Source organism: Macaca thibetana, chromosome 1 (genome assembly GCF_024542745.1).
Source record: "Macaca thibetana thibetana isolate TM-01 chromosome 1, ASM2454274v1, whole genome shotgun sequence".
Lineage (NCBI taxonomy): Eukaryota > Metazoa > Chordata > Mammalia > Primates > Cercopithecidae > Macaca > Macaca thibetana.
The window spans coordinates 84,289,010-84,314,557 of record NC_065578.1 but is presented as its reverse complement, the minus strand read 5'-3'; the positions used below and the strand labels follow the sequence as shown (position 1 = coordinate 84,314,557).

The following is a 25,548-nucleotide window of genomic DNA, read 5'->3' as shown; positions in this document are numbered from 1 at the left end:
GGGAGGCAGAACTTGCAGTGAGCTGAGATCCGGCCACTGCACTCCAGCCTGGGTGACAGAGCAAGACTCCATCTCAAAAAAAAAAAAAAAAAAAAAAAAAAAGTATACTAAAAGAGGAAAGGATCTATTCTTAGAAATATGGACAAGAATTCAGGTATAGACCAAATACTGTCAAGAATTTTGGAGCTGAACTGGAGAAATTGCCTGAAAAGAATTTATCTAATTTTCTAGTCCCTCATAAGTAACATAATGGTACATTGTACTGGACTTAATGGTCACTAGATGAGGAGTTCTCAGATTCTAATCAGCAGAAGAATCATCCTGGGTACCTGCTATGATGCAGTTTCCCCAGCTGTATGCAAGCCAGTAGGTCTGGGGTCTAGAAATGTATAAATGGGCCTTATTCAGGCTATACTTGGATAATCACAGTTCTAAAGTTTCTTACTAATTGATTTGCCAAGTTCAGACGTAATAATGAGATACAGTACATAAAATGAAATGTTGCCATCATAGTATTTTTTTCACTAATAGGTGACTTCAAATATATGAGGCTCTTGAGTCACATTTGAAACACAAGCCTGTTTTGTCATCTGTATACTTTGTAATGCTTCTCTACAAACACCAGAATAAGGAAAATGAGAGCATACACAAGTGTCTGGTACCTAGGCATTCTCTCAAATGTTTGTTTCTTAATTTTTAAGTTTCTCTAAAATCAATTTAGACATTTATGTAGTAATTATGCTCCTTGGCAGATATTAATGGGATGCTTCATCACAGAACTAGTCTTAAGTACTTTCTTTTGTTGTCAGCAGAGAGCAGTCTAACTTGTTAAATAGAGACAAGCTCTGTGGCAGAGTGTGTACAATGGCTGACACCTCTACCCACCTCTCTCCATTGGCTCCACGCATGCTGGCCAGGACTTCACACTTTCGATTCTCCAAAATCTCTATAAGGGTGGCTCTTTCTTACCACTCAGGTTTCAGCTAAAACCCCCTGCTCCCTCAGTGAGGCCTTCCTTTACTACGCAATATAAATCAACCTCTCTGCTTCCACATTGCCCCACACTAACCTCCCTCATATAGAGCAGTAATTCTCAAACTTTAGCATCACCTGGAGGGCTTGCAGAAACCCAGTTTCTGATTCAGTGGGTCTGGAGTAGGACCTGAGAATGTGCATCTCTAACAAGCTCCCAAAAAATGCTAAGAACCACTGACATAGAGTGATGGACACTGGAAACAAACTGCACAGATTTTCCCCCAACTCTTCCACTGACTAGCCCTGCAACTGTGGGGAAATCATGTGACCTCTCTGTGCTTCAGGTTTCTCACCTGCAAAGTGGGGATAATCATGCTTATCTCATTGGAGTTGCTGTGAAGATCAAACAGGTTAACACATATAAAGTGTTTAGAGCTATGTTTGGCAAGAAATGTGCTCAATACATGTAAGCTATTGTGATTTATCTTCTTTCTATTACTTACTTCTATTTGAAAGTATTTCATTATGTGTTTGTTTACTTCTTTGTAGTAGAATAGAAGTTCCAGAAGATCAAGGACCTTGTCTATCTTGTTCACCACTGTATCCTAACATCTAGAAAAATGTCTGGCACATAGTGAATGCATAATAAATGTTTTATACCTAGATAAGTATGAATAGAATAGAATATGCAGGGAGGTGCGCCTGGGCATGGTGGCTCATGTCTGTAATCTCAGCACTTGGGTGGCTGAGGTAAGAGGATCACTTGAGACCAGGAGTTCGTGACCAGCCATGGCAACAAAGTGAAACCTTGTCTCTACAAAAAAACTTAAAAATTAGCCCAGTATGGTGGCACATACCTATAGTTCCAGCTATGAGGGAGGCTTAGGTGGGAGGATTGCCCTCACCTGGGAGGCTGAGGCTGCAGTGAGCTTGATTGTGCTACTGCATTCCAGCCTGGGCAACAGAGTGAAACCCGATCTCAGGAAAAAAAAAAAAAATGCAGGGAAGTAATTGTATCAAGAACAAAAGACCACAGGCTTATAATTAAAGATCTTGGAATGATCTTTAATTGTGTGGTGATTTTTTTTTTTTTTTGAGACAGAGTCTTACTCTGTCGCCCAGACTGGAGTGCAGTGGCACGTTCTTGGCTCATTGCAAGCTCTGCCTCCCGGGTTCACGCCATTCTCCTGCCTCAGCCTCTCAAGTAGCTGGGACTACAGGCGCCCGCCACCACGCCCGACTAATTTTTTTGTATTGTTAGTAGAGACGGGGTTTCACTTTGTTGGCCAGGATGGTCTTGATCTCCTGACCTTGTGATCCTCCCACCTCGGCCTCCCAAAGTGCTAGGATTACAGGTGTGAGCCACCGCGCCCGGCCCCAGTTGTGGTAATTTTTTAAAAGAAGGACTTTTACCTTTCTTTAAATACTAATTGGAAGAACATTTATCAGGGCTTCTTTGTTGTCTTACCAGAAAGAATGCTTGAATTATTTAAATGATTCTAAAAAGAAGATGTCACCTTATTAATGTCCCACCACATAAGCATTATGTGTAATCCTCTTTGCTTTCAGTGCAGAAGAACACTCATTACATGATGATCTTTGATGCCTTTGTTATTCTGACTTGCTTGGTTTCGTTAATCCTCTGCCTTAGATCTGTGATTAGAGGACTTCAGCTTCAGCAGGTAGGGAATGTTGCTTTCTAGGAATGCTACTGACATTTTCACTGACAGAGACATTCACTGTGCCTCCCCTCTTTTCCCTAAAGGAGTTTGTCAATTTTTTCCTCCTCCATTATAAGAAGGAAGTTTCTGTTTCTGATCAAATGGAATTTGTCAATGGATGGTACATTATGATTATTATTAGTGACATATTAACAATCATTGGATCAATTCTAAAAATGGAAATCCAAGCTAAGGTAATTTTTTTTCCTAATCATGCTATTGTTAGTGTCAGATTTGCATTAATGGTAATATATTTTTCCAAAATATGAGAATTTTCAGAATGAATTGTTTTTTCCAAACTGTGTATCAAGTAGACTTGAAATTGATAATGGTAATTTTCTTAAATCTAGTCAGAAGGTCTCTTAGGCAGAGTTTTTCAAAGTGTGATCCACAAACCATTGCATCAGAATCATTGGGTGGCTGGTAAAAATGTACCATGTTAGACCTACTGAGTTCAGACTCTTCGGCGGGGCCTGTGAATTCTTACACACACCAAAATTCATACACAACCAAAGTAACTAAAGTAAGAGTTTTTTAAAAAAAAAAAATCTTACAAGAAATGCTCGAATCTTTAACAAAAATGAGTGGGGCTGTAGGGGAAAGTGAGGTCAAGGCACTATGGTGTGCATGCTTGCGTTTGTTTCCTCCGTCCATTCAAGGTGAGAATGCTCCCATTTTCTTACTTTCCCATTGATGTGCTACAAGCTTATCCATTTTAAGACTAACTTAGCCTAAAAATCAACTGTCCCACAAAATAAAAGTCAAATTAAAAAACTAATAGTGTTCTAACTAATCTTGCTCAAACTTATGTTTCCCTAATCTTGATGCAACTGATTGAGTCACCTGGGGAGTTGGTTATAAACCCAGGCAGAGACCCCAAATGCAATGGCTTAGAGAAGATAGGAGCTTATTTCTCTCTTATGTAATAGTCAGGATGGGTTTTACAGATTGGTGAGTAGCTCAACGTCTCACAGTCATTGAGGCGCCCACGCTCCTCCCATTTTGTTTCTCTGCCACCCCTTAAGGACTTGCCCTGACTGCATGATTACTGCTGTGTTGCCTCAAACAGGTTGCAGCTTATGAGAAGCAAAAACACGGTATGGTGGAAGCTCTCCCATAAAGCGATGGCTTGGCTCAAGAGTGGCCAACTTTATTTCTGTACATATCCCACTGGATATAATTTAGTCAATCCTAACTGCAGAGGGAGCCAGGGAACACAGCCCCTCAGGCATGTGCCTAGGAAGGGGAGAATGGGTTTAGGTCGACACTTAGCAGCTGCCACTATATGTGGCTATAGTATGCATTATTGGAATAGATGTTTAACTTTAGGGACAAATAAAGAAAAAACCAAAACAACAAAAAAGAGGAGTAAGGGGAGAGATGTGCAGCAAATCTTTATTTTTTACCAACCTAAATTATCATTAATTTCAGTGAACCCTGAATGGTGTCCAACAAAATATCTTTCTATATTTTTCTAGACTATTCACTGTCTCTGCCTCACAGATGATCATATCATGTTTTCTTCTCTTCTGAAACCTCAAATACCCTTGTTCTATCCTCATTCTAAGCTGCTGACCTTACTTCCTATTTCACAAAAATAATAGAAAAAAACAGAATTTCCACAAACCCCCACCTAATTTATCTGCCTCCTGCCATCAGTGCCCATATCCTGTGCTTTTTTTCTGTGGATATATTATTTAGGCCACTATTCAGGGCCAGCCCCTCCCACCTGCCTACTAGAGGCCATCACCACTTGTTTATTCACGGGCACAGCTCCAGCTAGTTTTCCTTCTCTTGGGGATCATCAGTTTCCCTCTCTCTATGAGGTCATTCCCATTAGCATGTTTTTGCCCCTTTTCTTAAGAGATAATATCTCAACCCTAATTCCTCCCCCTAACTTACTACACTCATTTATTTGGCAAAATATCTAAAAAAAAAGTAGTTAATCTTGTTTCTAATTCTGCTTCTCCCCTCCCCCACCCGTTTTTTTAAAGAGATGGGGTTTCACTCTATTGCGCAGGCTAGAGTGCAGCGGCGCGATTATAGCTCACTGCAGCCTCAAACTCCTGGGCTCAAGCAATCCTCCCACCTCACAGCCCCCCAAAATCTCATTCTTTCTATGTCTGTTCCAATCAGGCTCCCCTGCCACTCCAAGGAAAGTGTTCTTTTCAGCATCCTCTCATGCTGATAAGTCCAATAACCAACTATGTACCCTCATCCTGACCTAGCAGCAGCTTCGAACACTGCCGAGCACAGGCTTTCACTGGACTATCACCTGGTTTTCCTCCTGAGTCACTGGTTGGTCTTCTGACTTGCCTTTGCTGGTTCCCTCTCATCTCACCAACCTATTAAGGTGATAATGCTTCAAGGCATAGTGCTTGGACATCTTCTCTTTCTACCACTGTCTTGGTAATCTCATCATGTCCCATAGCTTAGTATCTATCTGCCAATGATTCCCAAATCTATACCCCCACTTAGAATTCTTCCCTGAACTCCAGATTTGCATATCCACCATCTAGTCTATATCTCCACTTGGATGTCTGCTTTTCCTTTCAAATTTAACACACCTAAAACAGAACATCTAAAGCCCCCACCTCTGCAGTCAAAACCTGCTTCTCCCATAGCCTTTCTAATTTCAGTTAATGGTAACTCTCATCAGTTACTCAAGCCAAAAATCATGGATTCATCACAGACTTCTCTCTTTCACTAATCTCCTCTTTGCCATATCTAATCCAAGAGGAAATCCTATTGTTCTACCTTCATTGGCCAGGCACTGTGGCTCATATAATTCCAGCACTTTTGAGAGGCTGAGGCGGGAGAATGGCTTGAGCACAGGAGTTCCAGACCAGCCTGGGAAACACAGTGAGACCCCATCTCTATGAAAAATAAAAAACATTAGCTGTCAAGGTGGCATGTGTCTGTAATCCAAGCTACTTGGGAGGCTGAGGTGGGAGGCTTTCTTGAGCCCGGGAAGTCAAGGCTGCATTGAGCCATGGTTGTGACACTGCACTCCAGCCTGGGTGACACAGTGAGACCCCTGTGTCAAAAAAAAAAAATCACCTCATCAATTCCACTATTACCAGCCTGGTCGAAGCTACCATCTCTCATTTATATTATTGCAATAGTTTCCTCACTCCTCCAACAACCTGCTCTCAACCACAGCAGCCAACATCTGATCATGTCACCTCTGTTTGTGGTTCTCAAATCTCCCCAGTTGAGTTAGAGGAAAAGACAAACTTGGTGAGTGCCACCTTATCTCTGTAACTGTATACTTTTTCTATTGCTCACTCCAGCCAGATGCACTATCTTGCCAAGCACCCTCCTGTCTCAGGGCCTTTGCACTTGCCAGTCTCTGTGCCTGGAAGTCTTCTCCCCTAGATTTTCCCCTGATTTGCTCCCTCCCTCCCTTCAGATCTTTGCTCAAATGCCTCCTTTTTAGTGAGACCTTCTCTGGTCACTGTATTTAAAATGACAAACCCATACCCATTCCTTATCCCCTCCTCTGAATTTTCTCTTCAGCAATTATCAGCAGCAAATGTCCCAAAGTTTCTATTAACTTATTTCTATTGTCTCTCTCTTCCCTCCACTAGAATGTAAGCTTTATGACAGCAGAGAATTTTGTTTGTTCACTGCTTTATCCTTAGCACCTAGAACAGTGCCTGACTCATAGTTACCTCAATATTTATTGCCAAATGAATTTCTGCTTTATAATCTGATTACATTTTTCCACTTTGTCTTAGAGTCTAACTAGTTATGATGTCTGTAGCATACTTCTTGGGACTTCTACCATGCTTGTGTGGCTTGGAGTCATCCGATACCTCGGTTTCTTTGCAAAGTACAATGTAAGGAATTCCACGGATCTCCATGCTGTTGGTACTTCTCTCAAAGTTATTGCACTGCTTTGGCTAAAGGACAAAGCGATTCTAATGGCCTCTCTTACTTTCCCAGCTCCTCATTTTGACCCTTCAGGCAGCACTGCCCAATGTCATCAGGTTCTGCTGCTGTGCAGCTATGATTTACTTAGGCTACTGCTTCTGTGGATGGATCGTGCTGGGGCCTTACCATGACAAGGTACTGATAAACAACTTTTTTCCTATTACTGTTAAGCCGTTAGCATAGTGCCAGTGGCTTGTTATCCTTTTTCAATGAACTCCTTTTATTTTGTGATTCAGCTTAAAATGTTGAAGGTAGTATATCTAGTGCCATATTTATAAAGTGATAGGGTGTGACCAGCTTGAGAGAATATTTGATGTACTCAACTGTCTCAAATTCTTTCTTGCAATATATCAGGTAATTAAGTTCCGTTTACCACCATTGAAGTCAAATTTAGTCAGTTTGATTCATCGATATATCCAAGAGCAGTCTATTCAGATATGCCTTCTCAAAATGTGACTTTATTTAAAAAGTAGCATAGGGGGAAACTTGTAGAAATATTTGAAAATTTTGTTACCACAGCTATAGTTTGGAATATTATGCCCTTAAGTGAAATAAACTTTAAAATGAAATGTATGAGCATGCATGGTTGGGACCTGGGTATCTCTGCACAGGCATTTCAAGGTCTCTTTAAGGTAAAGGGCAGATGCAAGGCTTGATTCAGAAGAGCACTGAGGGTGCAGACCAGCTCCTGCATTTGATTCAGGCTACTCCAAGAGAAAGCTGCTTGTCCCAGGAAAAAAATAGTAGGCTTATATATGTTATATGCATCACAAAGCAAATGTGTGTGGTTACCTCAGGTTATTTGTTTGAAAATGGTAACTTGGGTTATCTGGTCCCATTATCTTTAATATGATGTCATGAACAAAGGTCTCCAATGGGAAGGAACATGGAATAAAGTGAACTTTTCTCTTTTCTTTTTCCAGTTTCGTTCTCTGAACATGGTCTCTGAGTGCCTTTTCTCTCTGATAAATGGAGACGATATGTTTGCCACGTTTGCAAAAATGCAGCAAAAAAGTTACTTGGTCTGGCTGTTTAGTAGAATTTACCTCTATTCATTCATCAGCCTCTTCATATATATGATTTTAAGTCTTTTCATTGCACTGATCACTGATACATATGAAACAATTAAGGTAGGTTTATCAAGAGCCTTAAGTAGTAGCATTGTCCTATAACTTGTAGAGTAGCAGTAAAATTCAGTACCTAATGGCAGAAGAAAAGTTGATGGAATGTTACTTTCTTCAGGATAGCAAAAAAAGACCTTATTTTTAGAGACTGATAAACAGAAATAGAGGAAAAATTGAATGTTGAAAGTCTTAGTCTCTAAGTAGTTATGCTTTCTCATACAAGCTTTCTAACCTTTTATTAGAATTATAAGGGTCGTTAGAAGTCTGGGGGGTAAAGAGTGAAAAACTAAATAAAGAATGAAAAGGGTTAGTAGATATTGAGTGAATAAAACATATGGCATTTCAGCAAGCCAAAATATTGTGGGGAACACAAAAAATCCAATTTTCATAAAGAAAAATTGACCCCTTTGTTTGGACTGTACTGTAACTATGCCCATTGCTCTTTGCAAGGCCCTGCAGGGCACAAGCCCAGGGTCCAGCCTCCAGAATAGCAAAAGGATTAATGGGTCCAGTACTAGCATGTAGCTTTATACAGTCAGATACCTGAACTGAAAAACTATTGTCATTCATGTAAGATCTTTTAAAAATCAATTTGAGCCCATTGAAATATGGAAAGGCAGAATAATTATCCACATATGTTTACATTTCCGATAACCTTATATTGTTAGGTGTATTTGTGGCATAGACACTTCCACTTGGGGACTTTTCTTTCTGGGTATGAGAGGGATAAAGAAACATGAAGCCATGTGATTGGCCCTAGGGATAAAGAGAATGCCTTGGTTTGGAGCTGATAATGATGAATACTTTGCTCATGAAGCCAGGGCTGTGACTTCATCCTTACTGAACAAGATTTCAGGGACCAAATGTCCTCCTTGCTCTCTCATCTGCTCAGCAGATGTGTCCTTCGGATCACCAAGGCAACTGGGAAAGAATGTAGTTGTAACTTCAGATCCTTCCAAATGGTGCTCTAAAAGTTCACTGCCTCCAACTCTGCATGCAGAGAACTATGTGTTATTCGAGGGTGACATCTGAGAGCTCTAAGGGTAACATGAGTTTTCACCTTTGATGACATAAGCCTGAAACTCATATTTTAGATGCTAACCTCTCTCTGTGGGCTCAGGGCCCTTGCCAAATGGGCAAGCTAAGTTACTTTTGATCCTTTCTAATCATGGCATGTCCTAGAAATTTTAGGTCCCAAACTGATATAAATATGAGGCCCTTAAACAAACTTGTCTGCCTGGAAGACTGACTCCAAAAGGGTGTGCAGATTGGAAAGTTCCCTTACAGCATTCGGACCTTTGTCCAGACACCTGGGCCAGCTCAGGAGAGTCCAAGACTGTGATGAGGTCTTCTGGGTGAGGTCAGGGATTTCCATCTCTTAGCCTGCTAGAAAACCTTGTTAATTTAGATCCACTGGGCTTCTTGTGGCCTGAACCATATTCCTTCGAAAATGCCTGCATCACACTGGTCTAGAAGTCACAGGCCTACAGGGCAGAGTAGTGACAGAGGTTCTCCGACTTGGGATGGGGCTGACTCAATTCTCCCTGGAAGGACAACTAAGACTTAGACTCAGTGTGCCCATTTGGGTTTCAGTGGACCCAGAAAGAGAGCTCAGGTAGGCAGCTGCAGAATCCCAGGCCCACTTTACCTCCGCCAAACCTGAGTGACTCTAGAGGCTACATCTCCTTGCAGGTACTCGGAAGTAACTATACTCTCTCTGTAGAAAACCCCCTCCCTTGCCAAATGATCCATTTTGAATTTGGAATGAAGCTGTTTTCAAGGGGCTTATTAATGAAAGCTTTTAACATTCTTCTGTTTAGCATTACCAACAAGATGGTTTCCCAGAGACTGAACTTCGTACATTTATATCAGAGTGCAAAGATCTACCCAACTCCGGAAAATACAGATTAGAAGATGACCCTCCAGTATCTTTATTCTGCTGTTGTAAAAAGTAGCTATCAGGTTTATCTGTACTTTAGAGGAAAACATAATGTGTAGCAGAGTTGGAAGACTATATGGATATTCTGAGATCAGATGTAGTATGTTTGAAGACTGTTATTTTGAGCTAATTGAGATCTATAATTTACCAATAACTGTTTATATTTTTAAAAAGCAATATTTAATGTCTTTGCAGTTTTATGCTGGGCTTGTTTTTAAAAATAACTTCAATGAGGAAAGCTATTGGATTATTATTATTTCTTGTTTATTTTGCCATGGCTTTAGAATGTATTCTCTGTGCCTCTCTTTTGCTCTGAAACTCTTGCTTCCCGCTATTCTGACTGTGTGGACTGTATAATCAGTGGAAAACAATCCCTGGTCTGACTGTGACTTTGGACAACTCAGTAACCCTGGCTTGGACCACTCTCAGGAGTCCATCCTTGAGAGACTGGGGGTCATTACCATATATACAGTAATCATTGCATTTTAAAATCTTCTATTAAAAGGAAGAATAAGAGTGCACCAGAATGAGAATGTGCCAGCTAACAATGTGATACAGCCATGTGTCACTTAGGATAGAGATACAGTCTGAGAAATGTGTTGTTAGGTGATTTTGTCATTAAACATCATAGCAGGTACTTCCATAAAACTAGATGGTACAGCTTACTACACACTAGGCTATTTGGTATAGCCTGTTGGTCCTAGGGTACAAATCTGTACAACATGTTACTGTATTGAATACAGTAGGCAATTGTAACACAATGGTAAGTATCTACACATAGAAAAGGGACGGTAAAAATATGGCTTTATAATCTTCTGGGACCACCATTGTACATGCGGTACATCGTTGACCAAAACATTGTTATCCAGCATATGACTGCATTTGGTTATGAAAGGCAACTGTTATTTGATTCTGCTTTTAGTTCTTAAGAGGGTCAGGTTTTTAAATACTCATTTACAAGTTTTCTATCCTCCTTGAGTGTTAAAGTAGAAAGTAAAAAGAGTATCTTATATATGCATGAAATTAAAGCATATACCAAATGCATTTTTGATCAAGTAGTGATTATTTTATTAGTACTTGAGCAGCCTGTTAAAACTAGTGATGTACTATACCTTTCATAGGCACATTATGTCTCACAGCAAAGTGTTTTGGGGTGAGAGGCTGTGGTTTCATGGGGCAAGGTTCTATAACTCACATTACAAATATTTCAGGGCTGGGCACAGTGGTTCATGCCTGTAATCCCTGCACTTTGAGAGGCCAAGGCAGGAGGATTGCTAGAGCCCAGGAGTTCAAGACCAGCCTAGGCAACATAGTGAGACTCATCTCTACAAAAAATAGAAAAAACTAGCTGGCATGGTGGTGCATGCCTGTAGTCCCAGCTACTTGGGAGGCTAAGGCAGGAGGATTGCTTGAGCCCAGGAAGTCGACTGCAGTGAGCTGTGATCATGCCACTGCACTCCAGCCTGGGTGACAGAGTGAGACTCTGTCTCAAATATGTATACACACACATATACGTGAAAACAATTATGCTTAAAATTTTAAAATAAGAGAAATGTGTGCTGTAAAAAGACATAGAAATAGTCTCGTTATAGACTGCCTTATAGACTGCTAATTGAGAACTGCATGGATTTTCAACACATGAATATTTATTGTGTTTACTGTTTATTCAAGTAGAAGTGAATTCAATTATATGCAGCAAAGATCTCAAAGCAAACTTTTTTAAAAAAACACTGATTTTTAAATTTCTAACTTTGTTTTACTGAGATTTTATTATTTAATCATAATGACAGTCATAATAATGACTCCAGGTGTTGAAATGGGAGGTTTTATAACAGGTGTAAGTTGTTTCTGAAGTACCTGAGGCTTTAAAAAACAAAAAAATCTAAATATCTAAGTGACTGTTTTGGGGACAGTTCTAATATTTATAATACTATCATTTTTAGAAATTACTAGAATTCTATGTGAGTTTTGAAATAATGTTTATTATGTGATAAATCCTTTTCTTTACACCTTGTGAGATTTTTAGACTAACAGTACTTCAATGGAAACATGAAACCACTGACCCAGTGTTCAGCCTGGAGTTTTGCTTTGCTCTGAAGTCATTATGTTTCTTCTGTAGAATCACAGCCAGTGACTTGGTGCCTTCACATCTCTCTCCTGATTCTCCAGGCTCTCTTATTGTGGTAGGAATCCCTGATAAATTCCAAGGCTTAATTTTTAGTAATGATGTCCATGAGAGAATAGCTCTTCTGTCTACTGAAAGAAATAGCACTGACTGACTTTTTTGAACTGTCCTCAAACCAGTACAATGGCTTGATCTCGGTAGGCAGATAAATTATGGGCCAGTCATTTTAGAGTTATCCTTACATGTATATATGTACCATAGAGAATGCCAAGGCAGTTGTAAGAAAGAACATAGAATTGAAGTCATGTTTTTCTTCCAGGCTTCTAGTCTCCTTAGCCCAGGAAATCAGGGCTGGATTTTTGTCGATGATACCCCCTTTTTCAGGAAGTCAGATTCTCTGTCCCCTCCTCCTGCCATAATGATTTTCAGGGTTGTAAGCATAAGGGGATTTTTTTTTTTTTTTTTTTTTTTTTTTTTTTTTTTTTTTTTGAGATAGAGTGTTGCTCTGTTTCCCAAGCTAGAGGCTGGAGTATAGTGGAGCAATCTCACCTCACTTCAACCTGTGCCTCCCAGGTTCAAGCGATTCTTGTGCCTTAGCCTCCAGAGTCGCTGAAACTACAAGCACACACCACCACACGTGGCTATTTTGTTTTGTATTTTTAGTACAGACAGGGTTTCGCTATGTTGGCCAGGCTGGTCTTGAACTCCTGTCCTCAAGTGATCTGCCCGCATCAGCCTCCCAAAGTGCTGGAATTATAGGTGTGAGCCACCGCGCCCAGCCCACTGGGGGATGTTGTTAAAATTATGAATGTACAGGTAATACCAGCAGAGATATTCGTTCTCTCTCTCGCTCTCTCCCCTCTTTCTTTCTTTCTCTCTTTTCTTTCTCTTTCTTTTTATCAAAGCCTAAGCATAAATTCTTATTCATCATGTCCTGGGGGAGGCCAGGAATCTGCCATTTTTAGCCGGCACACAAAGTGATTCCGATACAAGTGGTTTGTGGTGGCTGCAGGGTCCAGAGCTTGACCAGGAACAGATAAATCCCTTTGTTGGGGCTACAAATAAGAAGTTGTTTATAAGTCTCAGGATTCAGAATGGTCTTCTATCACTCAAGAGAGAAACCACAGTAGTCAAGAAAGAAACCCCAAGAAAATGGGTTTATAGATATCATGTGGATATTTTAGTATTTGTGTCTGTAAAAATCAGTTTTGTGCAGACATTGATTTTCCTGATACTACATTTTTTTAAACAATTCAGGTGCCATTTTCTTTTTTCACTCAATAAAGTTTTAAATTATCTAATACATATTGAGTTTTAACTTTTTTATCCCACCACACTATTTTCAAATTAATACATACAAATAGGTGTATGGATTAGAACAAAAAAGGTAAAACTCATTATTTGCAGATATTATGATCTACATAGAAAGTCTAATAGAATCTAAATAACACATGGGTCAAAGAAGAAATATCCAGAGGCTGAGGCAGGAGGATCACTTGAGCCCAGGAAGTCGAGGCTGCAGTAAGCCACGATTGTGCCACTGCACTCCAGCCTGGGCAACAGAGTGAGACCTTGTCTCAAAAAAAAGAAAGAAATCTTGAGAAATTACAAATTATTTTGAACGAAATACAAACTCAAACAAAAATGGTAAAGAATTGTGGAAAACAGTAAAAGCAGTGCCTAGAGGAAAATTTATAGCATTGAATGCATATATTAGAAAAGAGGAAAGATGTAAAAATCAATCTCCTAAGCTTCTACCTTAGAAAATGGACAAAGAGCAAGTTAAATCCAAAGGAAGTAGAAAAAAATAAAAATTATAGCAGAAATTAATGAAGTTGAAAACAGGAAATCAGTGGAGAAAATCAACAAAACCAAAAGCTGGTTCTTTGAAAAGACAGATAAAATCAGTAAGCCTATAGCCAAGCTAACTAAGAAAAAACAGGGAAGATGCAAATGACTAATACTAGACATGAAAGAGGGAGCATCACTACCTATCCCATGGGCCATTCAATGGATAATAAAAGAATATTATGAACAAATCTATGCCTGCAAATTTGAAAACGTGGATGATATGGACCAATTCCTTCAAAGACACAATTGTCAACTGACAAAACTAACACAAGAATAAACAAACAATATGAATAAGACTCTAGTAAAGAAATGGAATCAATAATGAATAACCCTCCAAAACAGAAAGCACTGGGCCCAGATGGTTTTACTGGTGAATTCTACTAAACATTTAAGGAACAAATTATACCAATTCTGTATCATTTCTTCCAGAAGACAGAATTAGAATACATCCTAATTCATTCTGTGAGACCAGCATTAACATAATATCAAAACCAGAGAGATATTATAAGAAAAGAAAACTAAAGAACAACATCTCTTATGAACATAGATGCAAAAATCCTCAACAAAAATATTAGCAAATCAAATTCAACAATGTATGAAAAAATTATATACTATAAGCAAGTGGGATTTATTCTAGGTAGCCAGGCTGATTCAACATTCAAACCTCAATTAATGTAATCCATCACATCAACAGGCTGAAGAAAATATATCATGATCATGTCAACACATACACAAAAAGCATTTTTAAAAAATCGAACATCCATTCATGACAAAGCCCTCAGCAAACTAGGAAAAAGGGGGAACATCTTCAACTTCATAAAGAACATCTACAAAAAATAACTAGGGTTAACATCACACTTAATAGTGAGAAACTTAAGAAGTTTTCATGCTAAGACCAGCGACAAGGCAAGGATGTCCCCTCTTAACACTCTTTTTCAACATCATACTAGAAGTTCTAGCTAATGCAATAAAATACGAAAAGGAAATAAAAGGTATTCACATTGGGAAAGAAGAAATAAAACTGTCTTTGAGATGACATGATTATCTATGTAGGAAATCTGAGAGAATTAAAAAAATCTCCTGGAACTAATAAGTAATTATAACAAGATTGTAGGATACAAGGTTAATATACAAAAGTCAATCACTTTCTTATATATCAGCAATGAACAATTAGAATTTTAAATTAAAAACACAATACCATTTGTAGAAGTATCCCCCAAAATGAAACACTTGGCTATAAATCTAACATTATGTAGAAGTTCTATATGAAGAAAATTGTAAAACTCTGATGAAAGAAATCAAAGAACTAAATAGGTGGAGAGATATTTCATGTTTATGAATAAGAAGGCTCAATATTGTCAAGATGTCAGTTCTTCCTAACTTGATCTATAAATCAACACGACCCCAATTAAGATGCAAGGGAGTTATTTTGTGAATATCAAACAACTGATTTTAAAGTTTATATGGAGAGTCAAAAGACCCAGAATAGACAACACAATTTTGAAGGAGAGGAACAAAACAAAACAAACAAACAAAAACACTGCCTGATGGGAAGACTTACTAGTAAACTACAGTAATCGGCTGAGCACAATGGCTCACGCCTGTAATCCCAGCACTTTGGGAGGCCAAGGCGGGTGGATCACCTGAGGTCAGGAGTTTGAAACCAACCTGGCCAACATGGTGAAACCCTGTCTCTACTAAAAATAGAAAAAAATTAACTGGGCATGGTGGCAGGTGCTTGTAATCCCAGCTACTTGGGAGGGTGAGGCAGGAGAATCACTTGAACCTGGGAGGTAGAGGTTGCAGTGAGCTGAGATCATGCCATTGCTCTCCAGTTTAGGTGACAAGAGCGAAACTCCGTCTCAAAAAAAAAATAAATAAAAAATTAAAAACAAAAACCAAAAAACTACAATAATCAAGGTACTGGTGAAAGAATAGATAAGATAAATGCAACAGAATAGAGAGCCCAGGGGCCAGGGTGGTGGCCCACGCCTGTAATCCTAACACTTTGGGATGCCAAGGTGGGTGGATTGCTTTGAGCCCAGGAGTTTGAGAACAGTCTGGGCTACATGGCGAAACCTTGTCTCTATAAAAAATACAAAAATTAGCTGGGTGTGGTGGTGTGTGCCTGTAGTCCCAGCTACTTGAGAGGCTGACATGGGAAGGTTGCTTGAGCCCAGGAGTTCCAGGCTGCAGTGAGTCGAGGTCATGCCACTGCACTCCAGCCTCCAGCCTGGGCATCAGAGTGAGAACCTGTTTTTAAAAAAAGAATAGAGAGCCCAGAAATATATCCACATTAATATAGTCACCTGATCTTTGACAAAGGAGTAAAGATAATAAAATGGAGAAGATAGTCTCTTTAACAAATGGTATGTTAATAACTGGACATCCACATGTAAAAAATCACGAACCTAGACACAGACCTTTCACCCTTTACAAATATTAGGTCAAAATAAATCATAGATGTAAATGAAAGGGGAAAAGTAAAAACTCCTAGATAATAACACAGGAGGAAATCTATATGACCTTGGGTTTGGCAATTATGTTTTTTTTTCTTTTTCTTTTCTTTTTTTTGGGGGGGGTGGGGGACAGAGTCTTGCTCTGTCACCCAGGCTGGAGTGCAGTGGCGCGATCTCGGCTCACTGCAAGCTCCACCTCCAGGGTTCACACCATTCTCCTTCCTCAGCCTCCCGAGTAGCTGGGACTACAGGCGCCCGCCACCACGTCCGGCTAATTTTTTGTATTTTTAATAGAGACGGGGTTTCACCGTGTTAGTCAGGATGGTCTCGATCTCCTGACCTCGTGATCCGCCCGCCTCAGCCTCCCAAAGTGCTAGGATTACAGGCGTGAGCCACCGTGCCAGCCATCTTTTTTTTTTGTTGTTCTTAAAAAGAGTTTATTCAAGCCACTATTTGAATATTTCTTTTTTTTCCACCTTTTAATATTTCAATAGCTTTCTGGGGAACAGATAGTGTTTGGTTACATGGATAATTTCTTTAGTGGTGATTTCTGAGATTGGGTGCACCCACCACTCGAGCAGTGTGCACTCTACCCAATGTGTAGTCTTTCATCCCTCACCACCTCCCACCCATCTTCCTGAGTCCCCAAATCCATTGTATCATTCTTATGCCTTTGTGCCCTCACAGCTTAGCTCCCACTTATTAGAGAGAACATATGACATTTTGTTTTCCATTCCTGAGTTACTTCATTTAGAATAATGGTCTCCAACGCCATCCAGGTGGCTGTAAATGCCATTATTTCTTTCCTTTTTATGGCCGAGTAGTATTCTATTGTATATAGATCACATTTTTTTATTCACTCATTGATTGATGGGCATTTCAGCTGGTTCCATATTTTTGCAATTGTGAATTGTTCTGCTATAAACATCCATGTACAAGTGCCTTTTTCGTATAATGACTTTTCCTCTGGTTAGATACCCAGTAATGGGATTGCTGAATCAAATGGTAGATCTGCTTTTAGTTCTTTAAGGAATTCGGACTGGGCGTGGTGGCTCACACACTTTGGGAAGCTGAGGTGGGTGGATCACTTGAGGTCAGGAGTTCAAGACCAGCCTTGTCAAAATGGCGGAAACCCCATCTCTACTAAAAATACAAAACAAAAAAAAATTAGCCGGACGTGGTGGCATGTGCCTGTAATTCCAGCTACCTGGGAGGCTGAGGTGGAGGAATAGCTTGAAACCGTGAGGCAGAGGTTGCAGTGAGCTGAGATCACTCTACTACACTGCAGCCTGGGTGACAAAGCAAAATCCTGTCTCAGAAAAGAAAAGAAAAAAAAAAAGGAATTCCCATACTGTTTTCCCATAGTGGTTGTACTAGTTTACATTCCCACCAGCAGTGTAAAAGTGTTCCCTTTTCACCAAATCCACGTCAACATCTATTATTTTTTGATTATGGCCATTTTTGCAGGAGTAAGTTGGTATCGCATTGTGGTTTTGATTTGTATTTCCCTAATAATTTGTGATGTTGAGCATTTTTTCATATGTTTGTTGGCCATTTGTTCTCAATTCTTTTGAGAATTGTCTAGTCATGTCCTCAGCTCAATTTTTGATAGGATTATTTGTTTTCTTACTGATCTGTCTGAGTTTCTTGTAGAGTCTGGGTATTAGTCCTTTGTCAGATGCACAGCTTGCAAAGATTTTCTCCCACTCTGTGGGTTGTCTGTTTGCTCTGCTGATTGTTTCTTTCACTGTGTAGAAGCTTTTTAGTTTACTTAAGTCCCATCCATTTATCTTTGTTTCTGTTGCTTTTGTTTTGGGTTCTTGGTCATGAAGTCTTTGCCTAAGCCAATGTCTAGAAGCATTTTTCCAATGTTATCTTCTATAATTTTTATGGTTTCAAGTCTTAGATTTAAGCCTTTGACCCACCTTGAGTTGATTTTTATATAAGGTGAGAGAAGAGAATCCAGTTTCATTCTTCTACATGTGGCTTGCCAATTATCCCAGCACCATTTGTTGAACAGAGTATCCTTTCCTCACTTTCTGGTTTTGTTTCCTTTATTGAAGATCAGCTGGCTATAACTATTTGGCTTTATTTCTGGGTTTTCTATTCTGTTCCATCAGTCTATGTACCTATTTTTATATCAGTATCATGTAGTTTAGATGACTGTAGCCTTAGAGTAGAGTTTGAAGTTGGGTAATAAGATGCTTCCAGATTTGTTCTTTTTGCTTAGTCTTGCTTTGGCTATGTAGGATCTTTTTTGGTTCCATATTAATTTTAGGATTTTTTTCTAGTTCTGTAAAGAATAATGGTGGTATTTTGACAGGAATAACATTGAATCTTTAGATTGCTTTTGGCAGTATGGTCATTTTCACAATATTGATTCTACCCATCCATGAGCATGGGATGTGTTTCCATTTGTTTGTGTCATCTATGATTTCTTTTAGCAGTGTTTTGTAGTTTTCCTTGTAGAGGTCTTTCACCTCCTTGGTTAAGTATATTCCTAACTTTTAAAAATTTTTTGCAGCTATTGTAAAAGGGGTTGAGTTCTTTATTTGATTCTCAGCTTGGTCACTGTTGTATAGCAGTGTTATTGATTTGTGCACATTGATTTTGTATCCTGAAATTTTAATGAATTCATTTATTAGATCTAGGAGCTTTTTTGATGAGTCTTTAGGGTTTTCTAAGTATATGATCATATCATCAGTGAACAGTGACAGTTTGACTTCCTCTTTGCCAATTTGGATGCCCTTTTATTTCTTTCTCTTGTCTGATTGCTCTGGCTAGGAATTCCAGAACTATGTTGAATAGAAGTGTTGAAAGTGGGCATCCTTGTCTTGCTCCAGTTCTGTCAACTTTCCCCATTCAGTATAATGTTGGCTGTGGATTTGTCATACATGGCTTTTATTACCTTAAGGTTTGTCCCTTCTATGCTGATTCTGCTGAGGGTTTTAATCCTAAAGGGATGCTGGATTTTGTCAAATGCTTTTTCTTTATCTATTGAGATGATCATTTGATTTTTGTTTTTAATTCTGTTTATGTGGTGTATCACATTTATTGACTTGCTTATGTTAAACCATCTCTGCATCCCTGGTATGAAACCCACTTGATTATGGTGGATTACTTTTTGATATGCTATTTGATATGGTTTAGCTGTGTCCCCAACCAAATCTCATCTTGAATTCCCACGTGTTGTGGAAGGGACCTGGTTGGGGGTAGTTGAATCATGGGGGCAGGTCTTTTCCATGCTGTTCTGGTTATAGTGAGTAAGTCTCATGAGATCTGATAGCTTTATAAGGGGAAGTTTCCCTGCACAAGCTGTCTCTGTGCCTGCTGCCATCCATGTAAGATGGGACTTCCTCCTCCTTGCCTTCTGCCGTGATTGTGAAGCTTCCCCAGCCACATGGAACTGTAAGTCCGTTAAACCTCTTTTTTTTTTTTTTTGAGACAGAGTTTCACTCTTGTCACCCAGTCTGGAATGCAGTGATCTTGGCTCACCACAACCTCTGCCTCCCGGGTTCAAGTGATTCTCCTGCTTCAGCCTCCCAAGTAGCTGGGGTTACAGGCACCCACCACTATGCCTGGCTAATTTTTTGTATTTTTTCTTTTTAGTAAAGACGGGGTTTCACCATGTTGGCCAGGCTGGTCTAAAACTCCTAACCTCAGGTGATCTGCCTGCCTTGGCCTACAAAAGTGTTGGAATTACAGGCATGAGCCACCATGCCTGGCCCATTAAACCTCTTCCTTTTGTAAATTGCCCAGTCTTAGTTACGTCTTTGTCAGCAGCATGAAAACAGACTAATACAGTAAATTGGTACCAGTAGAGTGGGACACCGATGAACAGATACCAGAAAATGTGGAAGCAACTTTGGAACTGGATAACTGGCAGAGGCTGGAAGAGTTTGGGGGGCTGAGAAGAAGACAGGAAAATATGGGACAGTTTGGAACTTCCTAGAGACTTGTTGAATGGTTTTGACCAAAATGCTGATAAATATGGACAATGAAATCCTGGCTGAGGTGATCTCAGAGGGAGATGACGAACTTGTTGGGAACTGGAGTAAAGGTGACTCTTGTTATGTTTTAGCAAAGAAACCGGTGGCATTTTGCCCCTGCACTAGAGGTTTGTGAAACTTTGAACTTGAGAGAGATTATGTAGGGTATCCAGTAGAAGGAATTTCTAAGCAGCAAAACATTCAAGAGTGACCTGGGTGCTGTTAAAGGCATTCAGTTTTTATAGGGAAACAGAGCATAAAAGTTTGGAAAATGTGCAGCCTGACAATGCGATAGAGAAGAAAGTCCCATTTTCTGAGAAGAAATTCAAGCTGGCTTCAGAAATTTGAATAAGTAACAAGGAGTCAAATGTCAATCCCCAGGACAATGGGGAAAATGTCTCCAGGGCAAGTCAGAGGCCTTTGAGGCAGCCCCTCCCATTACAGGCCCAGAGATCTAGGAGGAAAAAGTGGTTTCGTGGGCTGGGCCCAGGGTTCCTCTGCTGTGTGCAGTCTAGGGACTTGGTGTCCTATATCCCAGCTGCTCTAGTGTGGCTTAAAGGGGCCAACATAGAGCTCGGGCTGTTGCTTCAGAGGGTGGAAGCCGCAAGTCTTGGCGGCTTCCACATGATATTCAGCCTGCAGGTGCACAGACGTTAAGAACTGAGGCTTGGGAACCTCCGTCTAGATTTTAGAGGATGTATGGAAATGCCTGGATGCCCAGGTAGAAGTTTGCTGCCAGGGTGGGGCCCTCATGGAGAATCTCCGTGAGGGCAGTGTGGAAGGGAAGTGTGGCATCCGAGCCCCCACACAGAATCCCTACTGGGGCACCTCCTAATGGAGCTGTGAGAAGAGGACCATCATCCTCCAGACTCCAGAATGCTAGATCCACTGACAGCTTGCACCATGTACCTGGAAAAGCCACAGACACTCGATGTCAGCTTGTGAAAGAAGCTGGGAGGGAGGCTGTACCCTGCAAAGCCACAGAGGCAGAGCTGCCCAAGACCATGGGAACCCATCTCTTGCATCAGTATAACCTGGATGTGAGACATGGAGTCAGAGCAGATCATTTTGGAGCTTTAAGATTTGACTGCCCCCTGGACTTGCATGGGGCCTGTAGCCCCTTTGTTTTGGCCAATTTCTCCCATTTGGAATAGCTGTATTTACCCAATGCCTGTAACCCCACCATATCTAGGAAGTATCTACTTTGCCTTTGATTTTACAGGCTTATAGGCGAAAAGGACTTGCCTTGTCTCAGATGAGACTTCGAACTTTGGACTTTTGAATAAATGCTGAAATGAGTTAAGACTTTAGGGGACTGTTGGGAAGGCATGACTGGTTTTGAAATGTGAGGACATGAGATTTGCGAGGGACCATGGGTGGAATGATATGGTTTGGCTGTGTCCCCACCCAAATCTCATCTTGAATTCCCAGGTGTTGTGGGAGGGTCCTGGTGGGGGATAGTTGAATCATGGGGCAGGCCTTTCCCATGCTCTTCTCATGATAGTGAATAAGTCTCACTAGATCTGATGGTTTTATAATGGAGAGTTTCCCTACAGAAGCTCTCTCTTTTCCTGCTGCCATCCATGTAAGATATGACTTGCTCCTCCTTGCCTTCTGCCATGATTGTGAGGCTTCCCCAGCCACATGGAATTGTAAGCGCATTAAACCTTATGCTTTTGTAAATTTCCCAGCTCGGTTATGTCTTTATCAGCAGTGTGAAAATGGACTAATACACTGCTGTATTCAGTTAGTTAGTATTTTGAGAATTTTTGCATCTATGTTCATCAGGGATACTGGTCTGTAGTTTCCTTTTCTTGGTATGTCCTCTCTTGGTTTTGGTATTAGGATGATACTGGCTTCATAGAATAATTAGAGAGGATTTCCTCTCTGTATTTTTTGAAATAGTTTAAATAAGATTGATACCAATTCTTTGAATATCTGATAGAATTCAGCGGTGAATCCATCTGGTCCTTGACTTTTTTTTGTTGGCAATTTTAAATTTACCATTTCAATCTTGCTGTCTGTTATTGGTCTTTTCGGAGTTTCTATTTCTTCCTGGTTTAATCTAGGATGGTTTTGTGTGTGTATATGTGTGTGTATATGTATACGTATATACACACACACGTATATATGTATATATACATATATGTATGCATATGTATATGTATATCTGTATAATACACATGCGTGTGCATATATATACACATACACACATATATATATTTTTTATATATATATATATATATTTTTTTTTTTTTGAGACAGAGTCTCACTCTGTTGCCCAGGCTGGAGTGCAGTGGCGCGATCTCGGCTCACGGCAACCTCTGCCTCCTGGGTTCAAGTGGTTCTCCTGCCTCAGTCTCCTGAGTAGCTAGGATTACAGGTGCACACCATGATGCCCAGCTAATTTTTGTATTTTTAGTAGAGATGAGATTTCACCATGTTGGTCAGGCTTGTCTTGAACTCCTGACCTCAAGTGATCCACCCACATTGGCCTCTCAAAGTGCTGGGATTACAGGCATGAGCCACTGTGCCTGGCCCTTCTAGGAGGGTTGTATATTTCCAGGAATTGATCCATCTCCTCTAGGTTTTCTAGTTTGTGCACATAAATGTGTTCATAGTAGCCTTGAATGATCTTTTGTATTTCTGTGGTATCAGTTGTAATATCTTCCATTTCATTTCTAATTGAGCTTATTTGAATCTTCTCTCTTCTTTTCTTGGTTAATCTCATTAATGGTCTATCAATTTTATCTTTTGAAAGAATCAGCTTTTTGTTTCATTTACCTTTTGTATTTTTTTTGTTTCAATTTCATTTAGTTCTGCTCTGAGCTTTGCTATTTCCTTTCCTCTGGTGGGTTTGGGTTTGGTTTGTTCTTGTTTCTCTACTTCCTTGAGGTGAGACCTTAGATTGTCTATTTGTGCTTTTTCAGACTTCTTAATGTACGCATTTAATGCTATGAACTTTCCTCTTAGCACTGCTTTTGCTGTATCCCAGAGGTTTTGATAGGTTGTGTTACTATTATTGCTCAGTTCAAATATTTTTTTAATTTCCATCTTGATTTCAACCCAACAATCATGCAGGCACAGATTATTTAATTTCCATGTATTTGCATGGTTTTGTGAGTTCCTTTTGAAGTTGATTTCCAATTTTATTCCAATGTGGTCTGAGAAGGTACTTGATATAATTTTTATTTTCTTAAATTTACTGAGACTTGTTTTGTGGTCTATCATATGATCTATCTTGGAGAATATTCTATATGCTGATGAAAATGTATATTCTGCAATTGTTGGGTAGAATGTTTTGTAATATCTGTTAAGTCCATTTGTTCTAGGGTATAGTTTACATCCATTGTTTCTTTGTTGGCTTTCTGTCTTAATGACCTGTCTAGTGCTGTCAGTGGAATATTGAAGTCCCACACTATTATTGTGTTGCTGTCTATCTCATTTCTTAGGTCCAATAGTAATTGTTTCATAAATTTGGGAGCTCCAGCGTTAGGTACATACATATTTAGGATTGTGATATTTTCCTGTTGGACTAGACTTTTTATCATTATATAATGTCACTCTTTTTTAAGTGTTGTTGCTTTAAAGTCTGTTTTGTCTGATATAAGAATACCTAGTCCTGCTTACTTTTGGTGTCCATTTGCATGATATATCTTTCTACCCCTTTATCTTAAGTTTACATGAGTCCTTATGTGTTAGGTGAATCTCTTGATGACAGCAGATACTTGGTTGGTGAATTCTTATCTATCAGCCATTCTGTATCTTTTAAGTGGAGCAGTTAGGCCGTTTACATTCAACATTATTGAAATGTGAGGTACTATTCTATTCATCGTGCTAGTTGTTGCCCATATACCTTTTTTTCATTGTTATTGTTTTATATGTCTTTTGAGATTTATGCTTTAAGGAGATTCTATTTTGGTGTATTCTGAGGTTTTGTTTTAAGATTTAGAACTTCTTTTAGCAGTTCTTGTAGTGCTGTCTTGGTAGTGGTTAATTCTCTTAGCATTTGTTTGTCTGATAAATACTTTATGTTTCCTTCATTTATGAAGCTTAGTTTTGCTGGATACAAAATTCTTGGCTGATAATTGTTTTGTTTGAGGAGGCTAAAGATAGGACCCCAATCCCTTCTAACTTGTAGGGTTTCTGCTGAGAAATCTGGGGTTAATCTAATAGGTTTTCCTTTATAAGTTACTTGATGCTTTTGTCTCACAGCTCTTAAGATTCTTTCCTTCATCCTGGCTTTCAATAACCTGATGACTATGTGCCTAGTTGATGATCTTTTTGTGATGAATTTCTCGGGTGTTCTTTGAGCTTCTTGTGTTTGGATGTCTAGATCTCTAGCAAGGCCAGGAAGGTTTCCCTTAATTACTGCCTCAAATAAGTTTTCCAAACTTTTAGATTTCTCTTCTTTCTCAGGAACACCAATTATTCTTAGGTTTGGTTGTTTAACACAATCCCAAACTTCTTGGAGGCTTTGTTCATTTTTTATTTCTCTTTTCTTTGTCTTTGTCAGATTGGGTGAATTTGAAAGCCTTGTTTTCAACCTCTGGAGTTCCTTCTTCTACGTATTTGATTCTATTGTTGAAACTTTCCAGTGTAGCTTGCATTTCTCTAAGTCTGTCTTTCATTTCCAGAAGTTGTAATTGTTTTTTATTTGTGTTATTTTTTCTGGAGATTTTTTTGTCCATACTCTGTATGATTGTTTAAATTTCTTTAAGTTGGTTTTCACCTTTTTCTGGTGCTTCCTTGAGTAGCTTAACAACTGACCTTCTGAATTTTTTCTCTGGAAATTCAGAGATTTCTTCTTGGTTTGGATCCATTGCTGGTGAGCTAGTGTGATATTTTGAGAGTGTTGAAGAACCTTGCTTTGTCATATTACCAGAATTGTTTTTCTGGTTCCTTCTCATTTGGGTAGACTATGTCAGAAGAAAGATCTGGGGCTCAAGGGCTGCTGTTCAGATTATTTTGTCCCATGGGGTGATCCCTTGATGTAGTACTCTCCCCCTTCCTCTAGGGATGGGGCTTCCTGAGAGCTGGACAGTGATTGTTTTTGCTGTTGTGGGTCTAGCCACCTAATGGAGCTTGGGTTCCGGGCTGGTACTGGGGAGTGTCTGCAGAGTCCTGTGATGTGATCTGTCGTCAGGTCTCTCAGCCATGGATACCAGCACCTGCTCCAGTAGAGGTAGTATATGAGTGAAGCGGACTCTGTGAGGGTCCTTGGTTGTAGTTTTGTTTAGTGCACTGGTTTTCTCAAATGCTTTCTCCAGTCTTTTCTTATATGGGTGCTAGGGCACTAATTGCCCCAGGCTACAAGCCTCCCCACTGAGAAAGCCAGCAGGGCTTTCAGGCCCCACCCCTCACAGCCTGCCACTGCTTCTGTGGTCCTATCTGTACTTTCTGTCCATCTCCCTCCCCTGGATTCTGCC

General features: G+C 39.8%; 3 protein-coding genes across 4 annotated transcripts in view; 2 read left to right on the top strand and 1 right to left on the bottom strand.

Annotated features, from left to right (window-relative positions):
• MCOLN3 (mucolipin TRP cation channel 3) overlaps nucleotides 1-10,739 on the top strand; it is a 32,408-nt gene extending 21,669 nt beyond the window's left edge. For both annotated transcript variants that reach the window (XM_050805830.1, XM_050805841.1), the window contains exons 8-13: nucleotides 2,545-2,657; nucleotides 2,741-2,890; nucleotides 6,437-6,538; nucleotides 6,645-6,767; nucleotides 7,556-7,762; nucleotides 9,577-10,739. In XM_050805830.1, the coding sequence (XP_050661787.1) occupies nucleotides 2,545-2,657; nucleotides 2,741-2,890; nucleotides 6,437-6,538; nucleotides 6,645-6,767; nucleotides 7,556-7,762; nucleotides 9,577-9,711 (830 nt within the window). In that variant the 3' untranslated portion in view covers nucleotides 9,712-10,739. The remainder of the gene's footprint in view (nucleotides 1-2,544; nucleotides 2,658-2,740; nucleotides 2,891-6,436; nucleotides 6,539-6,644; nucleotides 6,768-7,555; nucleotides 7,763-9,576) is intronic.
• The window catches only part of GNG5 (G protein subunit gamma 5), a 547,759-nt gene that overhangs the window by 11,233 nt on the left and 510,978 nt on the right, over nucleotides 1-25,548 (top strand). The gene's annotated exons all lie outside the window — the stretch shown is intronic.
• DNAI3 (dynein axonemal intermediate chain 3) overlaps nucleotides 1-25,548 on the bottom strand; it is a 142,369-nt gene that overhangs the window by 110,469 nt on the left and 6,352 nt on the right. The gene's annotated exons all lie outside the window — the stretch shown is intronic.